This window comes from Propithecus coquereli, unplaced genomic scaffold (genome assembly GCF_000956105.1).
Source record: "Propithecus coquereli isolate 6110/MARCELLA unplaced genomic scaffold, Pcoq_1.0 Scaffold487, whole genome shotgun sequence".
Classification (NCBI taxonomy): domain Eukaryota; kingdom Metazoa; phylum Chordata; class Mammalia; order Primates; family Indriidae; genus Propithecus; species Propithecus coquereli.
Genome location: NW_012150696.1, coordinates 158,038 through 181,743, shown reverse-complemented (window position 1 = coordinate 181,743; position 23,706 = coordinate 158,038). Strand labels below are relative to the sequence as shown.

Here is a 23,706-nt window from a genome sequence, read left to right as displayed (position 1 = left end):
TCTAAGACGGCCCGGGATTTTCACCTTGCAATTAGGTTGTGCTGGAATGGTAGGGGAAGGGGTCTGAGCTTATTGCTCTATTTATGTGCCAAGGCTCTGAAAGGAAACAGAGCAATATTTAAGGGGCCGGTGAGAATCATACAGCTCACTAAAATCTGAATATATGAACCCTGAGGGTTTGGGCTGTGGTAGATGTTTTCTGTGGGGTGGCTTTAAATTTTTATTTTAGTGAGTTATTCTGTTTTTCTAAAATTTATGACGTTTTAACCACAGTTGCATCTCAGAGGGGGACCTGGTACTATTTTTCATGTTCCTAAAGAGAATGAATGGTGTAAGGAATATGGCTTTGGAGTCTATGGGGAGGAAAGGTGTAGACTGGAAAGAGTTCAACGACCTGCCTACTGCCTACCAGCTCTGTGGCTTTGGCCAAGTTCCTTAGCCTCTTTAAGCTTGACTTTTCATCAGCAAGGTGAGGATAATAAAACTTAGTTCATAGGACTGTTGTGAGGATTAAATAATATAGTACATGCGAAAGTGCCTACCATAAGCACTCAATAAATGGAAGTTATTACTCCATGTGGAGAGCTGCAAAGGCTCTTTCCCCCAAATTACACATACCTTCTCCTCGTCGCACATACATAAGCCACCCAGCTCTGGCAGCTCCTTCAAGCTCCCCAGGGATCAAGATTTTCCTGATCACTTCAACTCAAGGTTGGGTTAACATGCCCCTTATGCATCTGTAAGGTCTTGGTGTTATGACCAAACATATCGTCAACGCAGAGGAAAAGACACTCAGGTAGAATGGTTGAAAGGCTTAAGGATTCAGCTTTATACCCCCAAATTCACTACCGCTGTCACAGAAATGCAGATGACTCGCACATTCTCAAACTGACAGTGAGCTAGAGCAGGCCCAACTTTGTTCAGCCAAGACCGATGCTGGCAAGGTCTTCAGACCAACGGCCACGCATAGTAAGTGGCAGACTGCTCATCTCAGCCTCAGAGGTTCAGGTTCACAATGTTTTGTCTAAATCAAGAGGCCTGGATTTTCCATCCACTCTTACGTCTTTCTTCTCCATGGAGAAAGCCAGCCCGTAATAAAATGACGGAGCTTATTTTCAACTCTGCTCCCTCCGTGACCCTCCGTGCTGGCCATCAGCCTTCCATTTCAAAATATTCAAGAGATCTGATAAACTAACTTTCATTAAGATATTAGAGACTTGAGGTATGAATTTGCTAAAATAACTACTTACTTTTTAAAGTGGAGTTTTGTGAAAATAATGCCTGATCCAAAAGAAATGTCTCTTAGCGATGGAATTTCAGGCACTAGGGTAGTTCATCATGGGAGATATTTATGTTCCAGGCACTCGAAATCACTGCAACTGGGTGACCACGTTCCCTGCATAACACTCACCCTGTTCACAGACAACTATGAGCTTTCTGTCTCAGGTCCACAGTAACGCTATCTGAACAATAAAAGTGGAGAAGTCAGACACTTTCTGAATCTCAATACTCCTTCAACAAACAAAGAAGTACCAGATATGAGACAGCCACACAGCTGTATGCACAATGCCAGTACTACAATACCCAGTTGTTTTTCAAGTTCTTTCCCCCGTCACTTGGGTGGTGGGATTCACCACAGAAGCCTTGTGAAACGGGTATCTGGGGGTCACAGCCATGAGACAATCTCAATCACATAGACTTGGATTCATCTGAAGTAAAACTTTTCTCTGCTAAGAATCAAAAGAAAAACTCCTTTCCTTTTGAAAGGTCAAAAATACATTTTGATAAAAAACAGATTTTACCTCTGATTAGGTTTTTGTGGGTCTCTGAAGTTCCTCTCAGCACTTGATCAGGGCATTAGAGTGTGGTTTAAAAAGGAGGTTTATAACCCATGAATCTCAAGTGAGGAAAATCTCTCAGGGAATTTCTACTTTTGTATTTCATATTCCTAAAAGACCTTTAAATAAAACCCCAACTATCTTGAGTGAATATCTGAATCACGGCCAAGTTTTAAGGTCAGCAGGAGCTCCACACAAAACGCCTGCCAGAGTTGTAAATAGGGGAACGAGAACTGTATCTGTCCAGAGAGGGGATTTTGTGAAGTGGCTTCACTCCCACCCCCGACGAGAAGTGAAAGGCATGCGTGTGGGAGTCCGGCAGTGTGAGAACAACGCCGTGGAAGGAATCGGATTGAGAAAGGAGAGTTCCCCCCAACTTTGCTCACGTCTAGTAGGAAACTGTGCCCAAGACAGATTAACCTTCCCACCCATCAGAATAACAGGTTTGTGAATTTGCACTGCCTAGGGCTCCTTCCAGAAGCAGAAAGGAGGAAGAAGAAAGAATAATTTTATTTCCTCAACAGGGTTGGCAACCAAATCATTTACTCCTGTTTGTTTCTCTGCAAAGAGTTCCTGATGTTGGTGACCCAACAGCTACTTTAAGGAGACAAAATAAAACCCCTCATCAGCTTTGGTCACAAATCCCTGCTGCAATGGGCAAGTCTTTTCTTCCTAATCCTACACCCCCTTTTCAGAGCCTGCGCCAATGAGTGGATGATTTGAGCAACTAGTGGAGGGCCTCTACTTAGAAATAGTTTCTTGGGTGTGAGTTTTCATGCCCAAGGGATGGTATAAGTGTCACAGATTCTCTCTGCTGGCTGAAACGGATGGAAATGTACTTTAAAGCTCAGCATCAAAGCCTTCACTTTAGAAGCTGAAAGCCTTCGTTCCCTTGCCAACTGTGCTTTTTTGCCCCATAATTAATTAATGCAGTATTAATTGTGCATGTGCTATGGAGCCAGCTGAAGGAGGATAGTGTGGCCTATCCTGGCACATCAGCTGGCTCTGTAAAGCTTAAAACCCACTGGATACCATCTATAGAGGGAGAAAAATGCAGACTGTAATTTTTACAGGTTACAGGAAAGACAAATATGCGTGGCGTTATGGAGGGGATTCCCACAAATCACGCAGCTGGGGTCAAGGAGACGGTGACCAAAAGACACACCTGTGCATAGTGCACTGGGCAAAGGGCCAACGCACAGACAATTCTCAAGCCAGAAGGGAGGCTCTGAGAACAGCGGGACAGGACTGCGATTTGGCCGTAAAGTACTGGGAACCAGCATAAGGCAAGGGTGGCAGGGACAGTCCTCAGAAGCCCTGCAAGGCCTCGGGGCTGGTGCCAGCTCCCATCCCACAAAAGCATCAACCTGATCTCAATCTCGGACATCACAGGGAAACGTCCAACAGAGCCAGCCGCTGGATTTCCATACTTCCTCGCGGGAGGGCATCCTCACAAAACAACCACAGCTAAAGTGGAGGACAATTTCCCGTGTCATCGAAATACCACTGTCTGCACTAGAATTTGATGTTGAGCCCTGGAAATCGAGGGAATGATGAAGATACTTGGCATTTATAGACAACGCTCCACTGCTTATATCCCTTGTGTTTCTGTTCTAGGATTGGAGAATAAAATGTTTGAGCTGGAAAGAACCTCGGGAACCATACACGCAGGCCACTTCACCGTACAGAAGAGGGAAGTACAGTCCCGGGAGGTGGAATGAATTGGTGGGAGATGGCCCACGTCATAACCACGTGGGACCAGAGCCCAGAGAACCAAGCCCCAGAAGAGCAAGCTCTGCTCCATCACCCCGCTGTACAGTGTCCTAGTACCAACAGCATGTGGGTAAACTAAGGCACCAAAACCTCAGGCAACTTTTCTGAAGCATGTTGGCTAACGTAAGTTATTAAGAAGTTCAGTGTTATAATTTGTAAACTCGATAATACAATGTCCATTCGAGTACAACATCACTTACTGTTTAATATTAATAATAATCTGTGAGATAGAGCATTTCTTTTTAAAATAAGGAAAATCGTGGACAATGTGAACTTCTTTTTACTTCACTTAGTTTTGTTTCTAACACTCCAGAATTTATACAGATACCTGAAAATATTTGGCAGAAAATACTTGGCAGACAATAGTGTGCACAGGATTGGGTATGAAAGCTTATCTTCCTCCAAGTTCAAAAGATAATTTGGCTTATATCTCTGGTTTTATCCCTTTGGGCCTTCTTGTCAGTAACTTACGTAAATTTTGCCTAAATTTTTTTATTTTAAATCAGCCCGCTAGCTTAGATTTTCTCCTTCCAACCAGTAACTGGAGGGAAACAACTTCCATCAGTTCCTGATACTTTCAGGAAGCAATAGGGTGAAGCGAAAAAATTTAAAAAGCCTGGGTTTTGGAATTAGATGTGGATTCAAACCATGGCCCCTCCACAGACCCTCTGTGTGACCTTGGGACAAGTGACTTCCCCCTGCTGAGCCTCGGATATAGTATCTACTTTACAGTGTTTGTGATTATTCAGAATAATATACATATATATATATATATATATATATATATATATATATAAAGCTCCTGGAACATAGAAAGTGCTTAATAAATACTATTACTTATTCCATAAATCATTGACACAGAGATTTCCTGGAGTGGCTTTATGATCTTAAACACAGTTGGCCTCAGAATGGACCTTAAGGAGAAGCTCCTGCAAGCTAGCAGGCAGGGTACGATGACCAAAAAATAAATAAAAATTAAAAAATACAAACTCATTTGCAAAGGTAAGCCTCTTTGGGAAAACAAATGGATAGTTAAATCCTAACATTGTTACTTCTAAAGTGGAGCTACAGAAATTGCCTGATACCCCTGTAATTTTTCTTACGATATGCTACTCAGTACCCTTCAACACTTGTTCTAGGTACTTTAAAAAAAAAAAAAATGATTATTACACCTCTCCTTATGAACTTTCACCCTCCTCAGTGAACCGCTTTAGTTAATGACCCCACCCCAAGAGCAGAGAGTTCAGCCTGAGCTGAGCTGGTGAAATAAAGTGTTCCCTGCACAGCCCTGCACAGGTAGTCTTTTCCTCCCAGGCATCCAACCTGCACCTCCTATACATCCATAGCTCTTTATCCATTATCTGCACCAACAATCTGCATTTCTATTACTGGAATCTTAGAGCCCCATTTGAGGACTATTAGTGGCCATGATCTAAAGGAAGCAGAACTAGAGACCAATTTCAAAAGAATGGAGTTTAGCTTACCACCCAAGATGGAAGCAGTAAATATTAGAGCAGGGTGACTAATTATACTTGGGAAGTTACAGTCGGCACATGGCCAGAGCCAGGGCCAGTTTAAATCTCTCAAATCCTGCTTTATCCTTGCTTCAGACGCGATCAGAAAAAAAGAACCCCCAAAACACTCACACATGGTACGGGCGAGTGAGAATCAGAATCCACCTGTGGCAACGGAGCAACCAGTAATGTCTAAAGGTCCCTGCTAAGGTTCACTCCCCGGGAAAGCTTAAGGATGAAGATGCCAAAGTTATCGTGCCAGAAACTCCCAGAATCTGAGTTACTGACGAGGTGGAACTCAGGCACGAAGCAGAATGAGAGAAAAGATCTGTTATTTGAGAATGGAAACTTTACCATATTTGCATATACTCAGCTCAATCAATGCTTTGTGATGATGAAGGAGAGGTGGGAGTAACTTAGGAGGGCACAGTTCAATCTTTCTCATACTGCCAGCAAGTACTGCGTAGACCTGTGCGAGGCGGGCCGTGGGCTCGTGGACAGAACTTTTCGTGCCAAGAGAAAACCCGCAAGGGTACTGATAGGTGGGAAAATCTAAGGGGAGACAGCAGAGAGGAGAAAGAAGAATGGAAATAAGGTTTCTTACTTCCTGTCGTTCCAGTCTCTACTCACATAACTGACTGGTTCTCATTGTCTTTTACTTTTTAATGGGCTCTCTCTGAGTCTGCCATAACCTTTCAGGTTTCGGTCTAGAATAGAGTTGGGCCCTCTGGGCTCACATAAATAACCCACAGCACCAGGAAGGGAAGCCAATGGCTTCCAAATGTCGACCTCAGAGCTCCAAGGAAATCAATCCAGAGCCCGTGACACTAAAGAGGTGGCTGTGCCATCCTCATCCTCACCTTCCCTCCCCACCCCCCATGGGATCAGAGCCATTTTGTCAAAGCTTATGCTGGAGGAACTGCCTTAAATGTACACAGAGCTCCCTGCATGAAATGCCAAGTGAAAGAAAAGGTCAATAAACCTCTGGTTATATACTTTTTCTTTAAAAAAAAAAAAAAAGACATCTATAAATAGCTGCATTTATTGAAGCTGCTTCCTTATCAGGAAGCATGGAGCTAGGAATTAACGTCTGCCTGCATCGGAAATTCTTTCAGACAGCAGACCCAAAAAGGAAATTTCCCTTCCAAAGCATCCTGGCAGTTCTGCTGTGGGCTGTTTTTTCTCTTCAAGCTGTTTGAAGCAGCTAACCAGGGCCTTGTACAGCCACATGTGCTGTGGGGAAAGCAGAAAGGCTTTTAGCATTTGCATCTGAAAAGTGGAGGTCCCCAAAAGAAGGCTTAAGGGGGCACAAAACACAAAATGCTAGTGGCTGGCCAACTGTGTTAGCAGTCATCATGGCTTTGTTAAGATACGACTACGAAGCACATCTCTTCCCTTGTCCTTGCCTCAACTCTGCCGGTGATGTCACCGCGTGTAACGGGCAGCTGCGTGAGGAGAGGCCATTCTTGGAATGCGGGTAACGGCAAAGGACGTGGGGATTTGATGGGGCTCAGAAGAAGACTGGGTAAGGCTGAGGAAGGAGACTTACGGGTTTGGGTAAGGCCGTGCAGAAAGATCCAGACTGAGGGAGAGATGTACTGGTAGGGAAAGGTCCTGGATGGAATGCCCTAGGGCAAAACCGAGGTCCTAGAAATCTCAGGGAAGAGTTGGAAGGTAAAGCTTATTTCCATGGTGACTTGGAGAAATCGGTCTCAATACTATGCAGACAGAACTCGAGGTCCTTTCTTTCACGAAGCAGACGAACAAGGACATGCATGCTCTGCTCCTTCGGCCCCTCAAAATGGGGAAGCCACCTCCTACCCAGGCTCCACCAGGATTAGAAGCTGACACGGAGCACCAGCGAGTTACCTGCCGCTACCTACCTTACCACCAGCGAGTTACAGGCCGGGCACGGTGCCAGGGGTTAGACATAAATGAGCTCTGATACTTCTAAGAAGCCCTCAGCAGTCGGTGTCCTTAGAAATTTGAGTCTTAGAGAGGTTAAATCATCTCTCTAATAGAAAGTGCCAGCCCTGAAATTCATGCCCATTCAGGTCTGCCTGGACCCAAGTCCTTTCTACTACCACACGTTTTCATTTGGAAACTTCAAAAAGCAGCGGGCCCCTGCTCCTGGAATGGCATCCCTCGTGAAACGCTGGGGCAGCGGGTCCTGGGCTGAGCCTGCTCTTGGAGCTTGCCCGCGGAGCACAGGACCAGCCCGGGCATGCTCGTTGCAGGGAGAGGCTGAACTTCAACCTGAGCTCACGAGACAGTAGAAAGGGGGAGCAGTAGAAACTGGTGGGGAAAAAAAACAGAATGAAGTATCCATAGGGACAGGCTGTCATCCTGACACCTCTCCCTCATCCTACTGAGAAGCAGGGCCCGCCTGTCGGAGGTTCGGCACAAATTAATGGTCAGTGGCATCACGGGAACCAGCCTGCCCTCTGCCTCCCGCACCCCTGGCTGCACGGGCTCCAAAGGTCAGCAAGTCCTCTGCTTTCAAGGCCTGAAACTCTGCCATTAGGCTTTCTCCTAAGAAAGCTGAAGGGTGACTTTGGATGTAGAAATCACAACAGACCCTTCACATGCTGAGTGAACCTGGACAATATCGGAGCCTGTCACCTCGTCAATCAAACACTTACCAACACCTATGTCCAGGACTGCCGCACAATTGAATGAGATGATACGTATGAAAGCATTTTGTTACTTGTAAAAATGTGAAATATTAACTATGATCACATTCGGCTCCCATTCTTGCTTCTTTCTTTGGGAACAAACATAAATGTGGAAGAGTATAAAATTGCTGCTCCAGCCAACTGGGAAAGAGAGGCGTTGCATCCCTTCTCACTACGCCGGTTCTAACGTAGCTCAGCGTGTCGCGTGGCTGTCTTAAACTCAGTTACTCTGCTGAGAAGGCAGAACAGCCGAGTGGGTGAGCAGCGAGGTAACGTTTCCAAAGGAAGGCATTAAATTCAATTATTAAACACACACAAGCAGGAGTAGTAATGTAAGAATTTTGAAAGATTCACAAGGAAAAGAAATAGAGCCAAGGAACTATTCCTGGTGTTCTGACTCTCAAAAACTCCACACAGCTATTACAGCTATTTATTAACCCACAACATCATAAACCATAACTCTATTAAATATGATGAATGAGTCCTAGGTCCTGCTTCTTAAATCATTCATTCACGGGAATTTCAGAAGGCCAAACGGACACTACGAAATGCACAGTCTTTGGGCAAACGGCCTACTGTCAACCTATGATTAGATGTGATTAAATCAACCGAATATGAGATGATGATGTCTATAAGAAATTTAGGATAGAGAAAAGACACTTTATTTAAATTCTGCCTCTCTGAAATATGCTTGTATTGCTATCCTGTGGCTGGGCCTGAGTTGGCCTCGTGTTTCACAGGGCTGCTATGAACACAGTGCAAGCCTCTGCCAATTCCCAGGCTGGTTCCCCTCATGAGGCGCCTTCCACTGCCCCCTTCAGCACCCACTCTCCCATGGGTTTAGAAAAAGCGGGCCTTTGGGCAGACAAGTTAGATAAAGTCCATCCCTCACACTGCGAGGCCTCCAGTGAGAGCCGGGCAAAGTCATCCTTTGCTCCCAGCAAGAGCCCTTCTCTGCTGAGAGAGTCAAGAGTGAGCTTGCCCAGGCATCCTTGGGGGTCCCTTGGTCCTTCAAGTGTTTTCAAACTCCGATGAAAGGCTTATATTCCCTTTAAAGAATGGAACTTTTTCTTTTCCCACCTGCCTGTTATAATTGTTGTACTTCAGCCCTTCTAGCCTCAAGCTTAAAAAACATTCAGTACCCTTTATGGAAGAAGAAGAAAGAAAAAAAGATGCCCTTTCTTATCCTCTCAACAAACACACTCGTGTTTACTCTCCTGGCGAGCAGGGGAGTTCTGCTGCAGCACTGCTCACCGGCACCACCCTGCACATCTGGGTAGTAAGTCAGACCAGGATGGCACGGGTCTGGCCCTTCTCCCATGGGCTCTCAGACTGCACCTGCCAGTCCCTTGCAAGTCCCTCCCTAATCACTACTTAACACTCTGCTCCATTTATCGCTTTGCTTTTATCACAAGCAAATAAAAAGAAAAGGCATCACTTTCTACTTCTTGATAGCTTGCTAATTTGTCATGCTGTGTCTTCAGCTTGGGTCTAGCTCTGCATTTGCAGAACAAAATGGTGAGAAACTCTCTGTATGAGATTCTTAAATAGTATGATCTTCACCTCCCAATCCCCATCCCCAAGGATATATTTTGATTTAAGAGTGAAAGAAGAAAAAGAATTAGGGGGGAGAAGATGTATCTGGAGATCAATGGTAGATGGTAAAAAAGAAGCCACTCGAGGCATACCAGTCTGGTGAGTATCTCTTTAAAACAAGCAGCTAAAAATGCCTTCAACCTAGCAATACCATAAATGTCCTGCTGCTGTCTTGGCTTTCAGATTCTTCCCCGTACTTTCCATGAGCATTCCACTGGGAATTGTCTGGAATCCCAGATTAAAAGAGCAATAACCCAATTGCCTTGTTAGAGTATTTATTTTCTCTTAGATTTGGAAACTCGGCTGGGACGCATCTTCAAGTGAGTAGCCTGGCCTCAACCATCACAGGGGCCGTATGCTCGTCTCAAACAGCATACCAAGTAGCCGAGTCCTGGAAGAGGAGACGGAGGAGGGAAGCTCAACCTCATTTGGGAAGCCCCAGCTGAGGGCAAACAGCAAGAGCCTGGGAACCTTCCCTTTTGGAGGATTCATTCCAGATGCTGGAACCAATGGTGTCGCAACAGGTCTCATGCACATCACCAAGGAAAGGTATGTAAACTTAGAGTAGGCATTCAGGCAAAACCATTACCCTGACCTGAATCCATAATCTACTGATTATACTCCAAGGTCAGCAGTAATGTGCTACAGTTCTATATTTTATAGTTGCCTACGTAGGGATCCATCCTTCCATTCGTCCAAGGATGATACACAAACTAGTCAACAGATAGAACAGAGATAACAACAGTTAGAATAGACACCAGCCACAAACCAATGCTATGGCCACATCAGTGAATACTAAGTGTCAATCCTGAATTCATCCATGTATCCAAAAAAACATTTATTAAACACCTACTTAGTACGGTGGCATAACGGATATGAGCCTATGCTCTGGAATGAGGCAGAACTGAGTTTGAATCTTGACTCTCTTACTAGTTCTGTGACCAACCTTGAAAAATTACTTAAATTCTCTAAGCCCTCATGTGCAACACAGAGCTGAAAAGAAGACCCACCTTACAGGTATTACTGTGAGAGTTAAATAAAATACTTTATATAAATGACTTCCCACGGTGTCCAGCACAGGGTAATCCCACCATAAATAGTAGCTATTATGGTCACGTGCTAGGCACGCAGTAGGAGTTAGTAAGATGCTGGAGGAAACTCAAGAAAACATTCAGGTGTTAGTATGGAAGAGATAATTCCAAGTAGAACGATGCCTTATAAGAGAATCATAATATTTTCAAGTTAGGAGGACAGTCAAACATTCTCTTGTTCAGACACAGTACTGTATGGCGGGAAAACGGAGTGGCATGGCTGACACAGTCAGACAGCAGATTCCCAGCTACTTCCTGATGGCCAGTTGGGGTGCTGGTTTACCTGCTTCTTTGTTCTGCCATGATGACCTCCTGTGGAGACACAGTTCTATGGCAAAAGAGCTTACACCTGTCCAGGCATCCAGAGGCAAGCCAGAAGTTGGGGCCTCCTTGGGGGATATCGCAAAATAGAGGAATAAAAAGTCATGAAAGAAACCTCAGCCCGTTCAGGACAAGTGTTCATAATCCTTTTCCTTCTCTCTACTAGAATTTAAGCTTCACAAGATCCAGGAGTTGTCTGTTCATTTCTGTACCCCTGGGACCTAGAAGAGTGTCTGGCACAGCGGAGGCCATCACTAACTGTATGTGGGATGAGTAAATGAACGAGATCAGGCGGTAGAGGTGCTTTGCCTGCACGGGATGAGTGTGTTCTATCTCAAAGTGAATATTCCTTTAGTGAATATACTAGTCACAGGACGATGTCTGGAGGAATATTTGCTAATACCCGGCCGCCATTTCTTTTTCCCTTTCTGTCTGCTCCCATGGTGCCGTAACACCCCAGTTTCCTAAGGACAGTGGTGCCCCCAGCCATGACCCTGGCACCTCTATAGTCTCAACCTCTCCTTTAGAAGTCCTTGTGGAGGAGAAGACGGTAGAGTGGGCCTGTGTCCTTTACCCTTCTGCCCAAGGGAAGCAGGAACGTCTTGACCAAATTAGCAGCAACTTCATGGCAAGCTAGAGGAGGGGATGGATTCTCCTGTCCCCAACTCCTTGCAGAAGTCCTAGCAGTGATCTCACTGTGAGGCAGAAGGGGTAAGGCAGCAATGTTTCCCCAGAAACTGCCCCCCACCCCTGCCCACAGCACAGTCACCCGATTCCCTGAAGTCTCACAGAGAGGAAAAGGAAGAGTCGACGTCCTTGTCTCCCACTGTTCACCGCTTTCAGCAAGCAACCTTCTAAGGACGGACGGGATGAGAGGAGAATAACCTGGGAGCATCACCAGGCTGGAAGGAGATGGAGAGCACGACCATGCCACCATTTAAGTCACTGGGAATCAACCAGGGATGGGCCAAGGTGACCGCAGCGTCCTCCCTAGCTTGGGCTTGTGCCCTCGGGATAACATGTAAGCCAGAGGATCTGGCACTTTCGTGATGAGGGTGGGAATCAGGTGATTCATTCTCCGCAGCTGCCCAATCGCATTTTATCACCCGGGCTGGGTGGCAGTACAGGAAAGACAGACAAAAAGGAAATGACAGGTGTCAACGGCTTTGGAGACTAGTAACCGCAGCACAGGTGCGTGGGCCCCGGCGCTCTGTCAAATTGCAGTTGAAGATTCAGACGGGGAGGTGGCAGAGGCAGGGTGGGGATGATTTGGGAGAAAAAAGTGGAAATACTGCAAACTGAAGTGTGGAAGCAAAGTCGGCACAAGAGGAGAGACAGAGAGACAGAGACAGAGACAGAGAGAGAGAGAGAGAGAGAGAGAGAGAGAGAGAGAGAGAGACAGACACACACACACACACACAAGGGAGCAGAAGGAGGAGGGGGCTAGGGAAAGGACCTGTGCTGGCAGATAAAATGAGGGGAAGAAAAGTAGCCAGCAAGGAGAGTGAGCGGGAGGGAGGTCCCATAAAGGAAGGAAGAGCGCACAGCTTAACAAAGCAGGACTCAGAAACTGAGCAAATTTAACACCGAAGAAAATATTAAAGGGGAATAAGTGTGAATTTGGGAATACAGACAAACTTTGCCAAAAGAAAAAAAAAAATCTTGCCTACTAGGATACTCAGTTGACTCTGCCGTATATTGCACATTTCCAGATTTTTTTAACGTGTCAGTCAGGAACGACACGAACACATTGAGAAACAAGGGACAGAAATCTTAAACTTCTCAAAGCCATTTTGGAGTGGGGGCAAAGGGTCCAAAGCAGTGTGGCGAAGTCGTGGGAAAGCGTTCTCGGGGCTCGCCCCTGTCTGGTTTGCAGCCCCCTGCCCACCTCCCTGCCCTGCGCCGTCAAGCATCTGTCCCTCTCGGTCCCTTCCGGGATGGCAGCGCGAACACTCACGCAGGTGCGCTGGCAGGCGGATCGAGTCTTCCTCCATCCTGAGCGCTCGAGGCACTGGAACATGAAGTGGAGTCGAGGAAGCGTAACTCGTCACCGGGCTCTCTGGAGGTGTATATGAAACTCGTTCCTGCTGTTGAAAATAAGGGCAGGAAGAGGGGAGGGGGGAAAAAAGACAATGAAAGCTTGGAATGGAGGTGTGGAATCATCTGGGGTGGGACGGGGCGGGGGGGGACTGGAGCACCAGCGTCATGAACAATCCGGTTTGCACTCTCCATAGAGACGCTATATGCATTTGGGCTATCTGATAAAACTCTCCAAGGGTTGAAAATAGGCTTTTCCTTTGGACTCGGGTCAACAGGTGTGCACCCCTGTGGTTGGTTTGAGTAGAGGATGGATAAAAGGGAATGAAAAAAATATCCCCAAGAGAATAGCTTAAAGGCAACTCTCTCAAAAATTACTTGCCCAAGTCACATAATTAATGTCATTCATATGTTAAAGCCACATTTCCTCTTCTCTGGCAATATCCCCAGCTTCTAACCTAAGTATGACTCTATACTCAGATCCAACGAGCATGAGCTAAACAAGCAAAGTGACGGCTGCAAAGGTAAGTTGCAGATTTAGTTAATCTATGAGCAAGATTTTTCTATCATCTACCTATCTCACTATACGACAACCACAACCAAAAATATCCGACGTTTAATTTTTTTCCTTCATAGCAAGGAATTATCTGCAGCACTAATGGATATCTCCTTGTTCCTTCATTCTCCATCTCAGAATCAATCATCTCCTTTCCCTCTGAGGTATTTCAGAGTTCATTCAAAGAATTACCTGAATTTAAGGGAAGTACTGTTTGACTGAAGACACTTATCAACTAACAAAGGGGTGGGGAGGGAAGGATTATTATGAGTTTTAAGTTAAAATATTGCAAATAATGGCAAGAAACCAACTATTGTGTTCAGCAGAACAGCAGCGCAATCTGCATCTCAGATCAACACACCAAGCAGGCCGACTTGCAGCCCATGCATAAACATAACTTCCGTTAGTTCCTGTGGTTTAACTGGGCAAAGCAAAGTGGGATACACAAGGTCCAAAGTAACTTGTAGGGGAAAGACCGGTAAGACGCTACCAGGAAAATAAAAATCAGGAGCAAGAGAAAATTATAGATGGAAGTAAAGGGGAGGGCATATTTATGTTTTGGAAAGATGGTTCTTTAACATTTTATATCTCATCAAATATGCAAAGGGAAGCAGGGGAGTCCCCGGCCCTATAACCAAATTAAAACTTCTCTTATGCTCATCGCCTGGAAAGTTTGGTGGTTGTGGTAGGAAGTTTCGATTTTAAATGAATAGATACATATTGTTGTAATTTCCGAATGGAATCTCTATACCTTCCCTAAGGCACCCACCCAGCAGCAACTAGGGCGGTTGGAATATTTCTGTTTAAACATACATCCTAAAGTTTCCTGGTGCAATTTCTTGATTAAGGGCAGGCACATGTATCTTACATTTCATTTCTATATCAATCAAGATGTCCTGCGAAAGGTCACCCAGAGGCAAAACCTTCAGCTTCACTTTTCTTGAACTTTACCAAACATCACACGTATTTCGAGAACTCTAACTTAAGGATGAGTTTTACTTTTTGGTGATTGGTTTGGGGTTGTTTGGGGTGAAGGAGCCAAAGACATAAAACACACATACAGGAAACGTATATAAAATCTGTTTAGGGGTTTTTTAAAGTGAGATGGGCTTTTAAGTGTTTCAAACATAGTCTATTTCTCTACTTTAACAAATTCTCCATCCTCTGTAACCCTCACATGAGCCCCTAATCCTGTTATATGTCTGGATGTCTACTGTTAACTTTATTCCCAGAAATAGCTTTCTGTTTTGTTAGGGTTTTTTGCAGAAGTGAAACCGTGGGTGAAGAAAACATTGTGCAGTCAAAGGGTCTTCAAGTGGCAGGGCATGAGCACAAGAAAAAAAGATGCTATTTCCTAATACGAAGGCTTCTCCCTTGTAGCAAGGAGACACTCATAAGCTCCTCCAGCTAGTTCATCAGAGCAGGAGGCCACCTTATCCCAGACTCTCCCAACTCCCTCAAGGGCAAGCTGGGAGAAGCCCAGCCCTCAAAGCTGATTTGACTTTATTTCTTGGGAAATCTACGTCCAGTCTACTGACAAAGAGTCAAGCTAGGTATCACATTTAAAGTGCATACACACTGATTTGCTAAATTATCATTGAGAGGAACTTCATCTCACTGCACTCTCTTTAAAAGCAACCCCTTACAGCTACATTGAAACGCCACACTTCCCTACTTGCTCTGAGATTTTATGCCGTCCCTGCCCAGACCCCATCCACACAATTTTAGATGGAGACAACTATGCTATTTCATGATGAGAGTAAAAGGAAGGCCAGAGACAGAGACTGATCTCCTCTCATTCCTGAGGATGGTTTCCGCTCAGCTGAAGGACAGCATTCCACACCATAAGCTTAGGTCAGGAAGCGCCTTCTCAAAGGTTCAATGAAGAGACCTGTCAGGAACAAGAGGGGACACCTTGACCAAGAGGGGCAAAAGCAAAAGGTGCTTCTAGAGCCTTGAGCAACTTGCCAGCAGCCACGACACACCAAAGTGACTGAGGGCTCAGCAGCTGGCAGAGCACTCAGGGGACCCCAGAAAGGACGCTCTCCAGTGCACGGGCCCCTTTCCCAGGAGGACAAAACACACACCTGGGAACCCGACACTACAGACTTAACTCTTTTTGTCTCTCTTTTTGTGAATCTCTAGGGTCCACTCACAAGGTCTTTTTTTTTTTTTTATTCTATTGCTATAACCGCACACTTAACACCTACAGTGGCACATCAGCAGACTATCAGCAATGAGAAAAATTAAACAAGTAGCAGTATCTTAGATGGAGATATCTAGACAGGGAAGCCTAAGGAGACTAACATCCAATTTTCCAAATAAAGGGAACCTCTTTACTCTTGCAACTGCTTCTCCGGTCCACCTCTAAAGGTGACATGAATTGTCAGACAGATGAAAACCAGGGGGTTTTATGTAACATTGGGCGGGGGGAAGGGTAACAATTTTCCCAAGAGGATTGTAACCACTGCTCTAATTAAATTAAAGTGCTACAGATAGTGGTATTAATGCATTCAAGTGTTGTAGGGGATAAACTGCCAGTGTAGGTCAATGATGTGACTAAAAATGCCGTGATGTGGTTACATTATTGTTTAGATGCTGTGAAAAATAAAACATGCTGCTCTCAAATTTGCAGATACAACCTATCACAGCAACCGGCTGAACAAAAGGGAAGCACTGCAATTTCTGTGGCCAACTGTAATACCTACGAGAAGGGTGTCAAGAACGGGGAGAGGGGAGCAGCACAAAGCTCTGGGAAGAGAAAACAAGGCTGAAAACAGTTGTAGGCAAGGGCTAAAATGTAAATTTTACTAACCATTATAGAAAGTTTTTTTTTTTTTTTGGTATAGAGTATGGAATAGAGCTGTCTCCTGAAAGCACAACTACTGAAACCAAGATGATTTCGTTCCCTCTCCTCATTTTCCCCAACCATGAAGGGCCAGTGAAGGGTACCCATCCAACTATGCTCATTTTTAAACTGAACGTTAGGAACCTGTGACTTCCATGGAAAACAGGGTTTTTACACATTCTGTGCTCGGTAGGAGAATGGCATTTCTCCACCCCTCACCTCAACCCTGGCTGCATATTACAAAATAGTCAAGAAATGCATATTATTATTATTACTAAAAAAGTCTTTCCCCTTCAAAATCATTCAATATAAAGCCTCTATAAATTACAGGGATTTCCCCTAGTGCATTTACACCATTAACTCCTTGAAAGGCTGAGGGGTTGAGAAACTTAGAGCCCTTTGCTAACTAAATATTAATGTTCTGGAAATAAAGACAAAGCGTTTCTGGAGCTAAGAAAAACAGAAATAAATTTGGTCGTACTTGCAAAAAGATGGTTTACAGGTAATTTCAAAGATTTCTTGACTGCAGAAGAGATGTTCTTGATTTAGGAACTTTTTCTAGAAATTATCCCTGTCCCCATTATAAATGCCAGGGTTGCCCCTGGTGATGGCTTCTGAAGCCTGCGTTGAAGTCCTCCGGAGGTAGAGTGTCATGGAGACAGAATGGTGACCACTTCCCTGAGTGATGGTAATAACGCCGCAGACGCCCTTTCGTCCTGTTGCACTTTGGCGTCCCATCCTTGTGACGAAAGCCTGTAACCCAAACGAGATGGAAAACAGCAGGCACCACAGATAGAGTGGTCATGCCGGCAATATTCAATATTTTAAGGGAAGGCTCTCTTTTCCACCCTGCAGGCTTTCAGGAAAGCTGATGCTTGTACTATAGTCAACTTCTATAGATTAAATAGAAGAACTCTCTCCTGTGGGAAGCTGTTTACTGAGATTTATTAAACTGAAGTCTGAAGATACAATTACTCAAGTACACTTTTCTGGCTGCAAAATGATTCAAGGTGGTGATGTTGGCTTTCATTAGATAAGCTTTCATTAAGTAAGCTTTCATTAACAAGCTATAACTACACATTAGAAAAAAATCGAATAAGCTGAAATTTAAGCTGCACAGTTTCTTAGGTTTCTGGCATCATGGATGCAAACTGACATATACAAGAACATAAAGTAACACTCTTGAAAGTCAGTTTCTTTCACTTGGAAAAAGAACATATTGACTATTTTGTCCATCCCAAAATTCCATGAGATAAACTTAAAGAATTTTGAGAAAGGATGTAAATGTCAGTCTTCTTTCTTACATATAGGTGGTACACACAGCTATAAACAGTAACATTTTTGGAATCTCCCCGGAAAGAAACAGTATCGCTCCAAAGTCTGGGGTGAGAAAGACGACCACAGGTATTCAAATACAAATTGTGAAACAGAAAACCAGATCCATCGAGTCACAGAAGTGAAGCTGGGATGATGTTTTTATATCCCAGAGAGGCTCCAGAAGATGTCTAAATTGGATGCTGAGTCATTAGATTTTTGTAACCCAAATGGTGTTCAGCTTTTAACATGCTTGCGGGATGCACATCAGTACTTTCAGGTGAAAAAAAATGGGAGTGCCCTGTGAAGATGAGGATGGGTGGGAAGGCTACTACTGGTGTCTGGAGCTTCCTCCCTAGGGTACCCAGATGGCCCCGTCAGCCCTTGGGGACAGGGTGCACCAGACACACTGCACTCAACACTGATGTGGGATCTTCCTGTGTGTCCTTTTTCTAGAAGTTTATGTAGATAGTTCAGGGCCTGAAATATGTGGGTTCTTATTTAGAGCTGAAATAGTCCCTTTCCTTACCTTCTTGGATGGTTACCTCCTACAATCAGAAGATAGTTTGTGTCTGTCAAATGGACACAATGAAGTCAAAGCATTTTAAGTCTTCCTTTTACCCAAAACTGTGTTAATCTATACACAGCGAGGTTAAAAGAGAAAGAGCGTGAGTGGGAGCATTAGCAATAGATCCTGCAATCAAGTATTGCTTTGAAAGGTCACTGACATTTTTTTTCCTATGATGAAGAAATATTTCAGTATTTATCAAGTGTCAACTCTGAGCCTACGCCTGTACTAGGCATTACAAATTACGCAACCATAAGTCCTAGAATTTCCAGGATGGCCCCAATATTAAAAATTGTGTCATTTTACCCATAAATACACATGGTACTCATATAAATACTTACACCTCTCAGAACACATGTCCCAATTTCAGTTGGAAAATACAGTCAGTGCAATGATCAGGAAAGAGAGCTAGCATTAAGGAAACATGTGCTATATACTTCCCATAAGCCTTTATTTTATTTTAGCCTCACAACAACCCTGCAAGGAAGGCATGATTATCTCCATTCCACCATTTAGGAACTGATTTGAAGACTGCAGGGGTTATTAAGCGACCTGTTCAAGTCACCAGCTCAGGAGATGGTATAGCTGGTATCAGGGTGCAGGCTGGTCTAACTCCACTCCTCTGAACCGCTTCTAATAAAAAGGAGAAATAAGGAACTATATTTAAGTAACATCAGCCAGTCAACAATGACTTCACAACTTACGGGGAATTCCAAGAGATAAGTTCAAGCTTGTAAAAACTCAGCTTTGGACTAGTTCGTTGCTTTGCACCCTCACTCTTCACACAGTTCCAGTGGGGTTCCTAAGGGTGACTCAACAAACCACCTAAGCCTACTTTCTTAAGCCTGTTGCCTCTCCTGAAGAGCACAGACTGAGGGTGCAAATGCATTTAGCTGAAGGAAGGGGACTCTAGATGACACAGGAGAGAGGTTCTCCTGGCATGACCTCTGGGCAGAAGTAGCTGTTCAGATTCATCAGGGGATCTGTGTTAACTGCGGGAGATAATCGGGGGGCCACCAGGGCATTTGCAGGTTGCTTGTGCATATGATAACTTGCCGTTGTATAGAAATCTCACCTTGGGTATTTCTGAGTAAAAACATATTACTTTTTAATCCCTAACATTTTCTTTAACAACAACAGAAAACCATCTCCCTTACTCAACTTCTTTCCACTTACCCCAGAGCAGCAAATCTAAATGCACAGGTGAGATAAACAGGAGCAGTGAGGCGAAAAGGACCCTTACAACATTTATTTGGTGCCTATAGCTGGCACATCTACCAGGAAGGAGCAGGGCCCACCTGCAGAAATCACAGCGGCCACAGTGCAAGCAAGGCCTCTCCAAGGGCCTGAAGATGTGCATTCCCAGATTAGGAAGGGATGAAGGCTTTGGGGTGGGTATATGTGGGCTGAGGGGGGCGGGGAAAGATTTAAGGGCTCCTCAGAGATGTTTTCAAGTATCAGAAAGAAAAGTGTGAGACAGAGTTAAGGCTCACTGTGTTACCAGAAGGCAGAGCCAGCAACACGTACCTGTGCACTAGAAGAAAGGCCTTTCTAACCAGCTAAAACCTCCAAATGTGTGTGTGATTTAGGGTTTCCCCTAAAACTGACTGAAGCTGAGCTGGAAGGTTACTCTAAAAGAGGTTCCTGCACCGGGAAGGAACTCAAGTAGCAGAACTTGAAGGTTTCAAGATGCTGCTTCTATACAATCTCATATCCCCTGGAAGTTGACGCTTATTAATTAAAAGGTGGGTGGAACAGCTCTAAATAAAACATGAACGCAGTCTCCTTCTCTGTCATTCAGTCCCCTAATTCCCCTCACAGGATCCCAGGGTTCTATCAGATATAATTTGAAAAGGCACTACTTTCTAGAACCAGGAACAATCCCTTCAAACACAAGCACCAAAGCAAAAAAAAAAAAAACTCAAACAGATTTCCTTATTGTTCCAATTTTAAAACATTTTAATTAAGATCCTTTCCACTCCTGAGATGCCATGAAATTTTTTTTTTCCTTCTGAATTTCTTAGATATTTCTGACATGAATAGTAAGCAGAAGCTAAAGCTGTGATTCCTTTTAATGCCAGGTTGTGGTTTCCAGGGAGGTCTATGAAGTGGGCCCAGCTTTAAGGGTGCGTGGATGGTTAGCTCATTTGGCTGGAACCCAGCACTGATGTAAAAGGGTACAAGCTTTAGACCTGGAGAGGAAAATTAAATTCACGCCATTCCACGCCCCAGACTATACCTCTAATCCCTGCCACGATGTAGATGATTGCTTTTGCTTAAAGCAGAGATTAGATGAGCTCAGGGACACATACTGCTCCTGGAAACGCAATAAAAGTGCACGTCCTACTGATAGCAGTCAGCAGCACCGCCTCGGCATAGGAAAGGTGGCGTGACTTTATTCATATGGAACCATCAGGCGTTACCTCCAGGAAAAAATAAACTCTTGCTGTTGGATTTATCCAGAAATGCCCCTGAGCTTTTGATTCACCTTTAGAAAGAGGGTTGCTAAATCCTTTCTTCAGAACTATTTCTAATAGCAGGAGAAACAGGTACTTAAATTGACAGCAGCTTGCATCCTGGGTGCAACAGAGTAGCCAAGTTCGGCTCCTTATTAGCTGCTTTCTCCTCCATTAATGCTATTCCCTTTAATGGTTTGGCGATTACAATTAGCCAATCTGTGTTGTCCCTGCCCGGGGCTAACGAGTAATGAACTGAGAGAGTTGCTATTTAGTTGTATCAAGGGCGCCATTAGAGAGGCTTCTCAATTTCTCCCCCCAGATGAGAGATACCTTGCAGGCATGTACGAGTGCCACGTGACTGCTCTTGTACTTCTATCGTGGTGGCCCTGGGGTGGGAGCTTCCCCGGCAACTCACAGGACTTAAAACCCCTGCGGAGGAAAGGATGAGAGGCTTCTGCAGACAGTGGCAGCCCAAAGGGCTGAAACCTGTGCATTAACTATTAACGCCTCCCTCCCTTCCCCGCTTTCTCCCACCTCATAAACCCCTCACCTCCTCCTCAAGTAGCTTTCTTCTGTTATAGCGTCACTCAGGGCTCTGCTCTTTTTCATTTCTTTCTTTAATGGTTATACCCTGGAAGTCTGGCTTGAGAGAGAGAGAGAGAAGCAACAGCTCAAACCCACAGCCCAGTGAGTTGCTGGGATGGCTGAAGGCAGGCAACCCAGACTTCCTCTAAAACTAAAAAGGTTTTTTTTTTTCTTGCCCTGTGATTTATCTTTACAAAATGTCTAGAGCTTAGATGGAACACACACACCTAATAAGAAACTTGAGGTTTTAAAGACCCGACATCAGAGCCAAGGGAGAAGATTTACATTCTAATTCAAATGAGGGTAATGCAGAGCAACGCTGAATAATGCCTAATGCCGCTGCTTGGCTACCGCCCCACAGCGGCCTGGCCTCTAGGCAGCCCCAGGAAAGCTGTCTGCAGGAAGCCTACGAGGCCCTGACACCCGCACCCTCACCGTGTCCGTGCGGAAGGAGCATGGTGGCTTACAGCCACTAGCACACTGAAGAAACCCTCTTGCTCTACAGATGTCACAGAATTCCTGGGCTACTTCAGGCCGAGAAATAAATGCCAATGGAAAAGCCCTGTTGACTGTACCTAGGGTAACAAGCACAAACCAGAACCAGAGAAGATTTATATCTTTGGAAAACGTTTACTACCAAAACAATTTTCCGCAAAACCAAATGACACTGTACTTAAGAAGCAACGTAAAAGAAATGAGTCGACAGCTCCTCAGTGTTGCCGTCTGAGAAACTGGGATAACGATACTCAACCTTTACCATCACGTAATGTTATTTCAAAGATAAATAAGAGGAAATGGAAACATATTTTGAGCTTCTTGAAACAAGGGCTCTCTATTAATGCAAGGCATTATGATGAGGAGTTTGAGGAGTCCCAAGTTCAGCATTACTTTTTACGTATGCTTTAATAATTTAAAGCGGTCTTCATGTTGTCAAGTGGGAAAGTAACGTAGCTGAAAATTGACATAACTGAAATAGTAATTGACATAAGTGACACGACATAAGTGAGAAGACTGAAGATTGACAATGACTGGGGAATGGGGACGGAATTTTTCTCCCCACGGCCAGACTCTGTAACTCCAAAAAGTAACACAGAAACCACCTTATACACTGATCAGGAGTGTTGCACACCTGTTTTCTCTTTTAGAAAAACGTTTCCAGAAGTAATCATCTTGGCAAGTAATTTCTACCTATACTTGTCAAAAATCATGGAAATTCCCTGATTCTTAGACACAAGAGTCCCCATAAGGACTCAGAAAAGGCCACCATTCCCTTCAACGTGGCCACGGTTACAAAGACCTGGGAGCTTTGTTTTTGACAACTAATCACTGAAACAAGTTTTGCTAACAAGGTGAGTATTACTGTGACAATGCCATCAGCATTAACGCCATTCTAAAAATTAAATTAAGGGAATGAGAAGGGAATATAGCAGTGTGTGTGCGCGACCACGGTGATTACAGAATAGTAAGCAGCTTGGGTTAATAAGGACACTTCTGTAGCCCTGTAAAGACTAATTAATATGGGGAGCACTGTAGGGGAGGAAGGGCATGGCTTTAACCGGCACTTGGGTGACGCAAAGACATAAAGTGTAACCATAATGTTTGTACCCTCGCAATACCCTAAAATAATAAAAATAATAATAATAAAAAAGACTAATAGTTTATTTTACATAAGGTCTTGTGCCTTCATTAAAACTATTAGTGTTTGCCACGTTGTTTTTGAAAAGGAAAAATAAAAATAAAAAGAAGAAAAATTTTTTAAAAAACTATTAGTGTTCAATAGTGCATGAAAAACTGCTTGTGTGTCCACATCCTTCAGGGACTTGGGATTAGCTCACGATTTAGTAAACACACATTTTAAATCAGGTATTCTGAATCTGAACTATCAGAATCACCTGGAAAAGCTTTAAAAAAATCCTAATATCCAAGTAAATGAGAGTCTGTGGGATGGGAGCCAGGCCGTGATAGCGCGAACGCTCCCCCGGGTGATTCCAATGTGCAGTGTTAAGACTGCAAATCACTGCCTTAAATCGAGACATAAATAGGCAGGATAAATCAAGACACATGTTAAATGATTCTCTTTCACAACAGGTTTGAGAAACCTTACTAATCAATTTGCTAATTGTCCGTCCCTCCTGAGTAAATTACCACTGTCCTGCCCTTAACCACAAAATGGAGATTATCGGTGGAATACAGGAAGCTCCTGAATGGTGACTACCTGACCTACATAAGAACGACTGCTCCACACAGGTGTGTGCAGTGGCTCCTCTGCTCTCCCAATTGCCCCTGGCATCCCCCCCAAGTGTACCCCAAGGCAGGCTGCTTGGCTTCACTTTCTGGAGCTCCACATGGAGCCCGTGTCCTCAGCACTGGCTGCTCTTGTGTGCAGCAGGAGCAGGACAGGTTAGTAAAGGAGAAGAGGAAATGAAAACCATTCCACCTGCATCCATTCCCTCTCACCCACCTGGAAGGGTCTGTCTTCACGTGCTCAGGCCCCAGACCCCCCTTCTCCTGCTCAAGAATGGATCCACATC

At 44.4% G+C, this 23,706-nt stretch overlaps 1 protein-coding gene across 2 annotated transcripts in view; it reads right to left on the bottom strand.

Moving 5' to 3' along the window:
- ETV6 (ets variant 6) overlaps positions 1 to 23,706 on the bottom strand; it is a 238,309-nt gene that overhangs the window by 132,785 nt on the left and 81,818 nt on the right. The window contains exon 2 of one of the 2 annotated variants that reach the window (XM_012655798.1): positions 12,766 to 12,895. In XM_012655798.1, coding sequence (XP_012511252.1) covers positions 12,766 to 12,895 — 130 coding nt within the window. The remainder of the gene's footprint in view (positions 1 to 12,765; positions 12,896 to 23,706) is intronic. The other variant, XM_012655799.1, reaches the window with a different exon arrangement.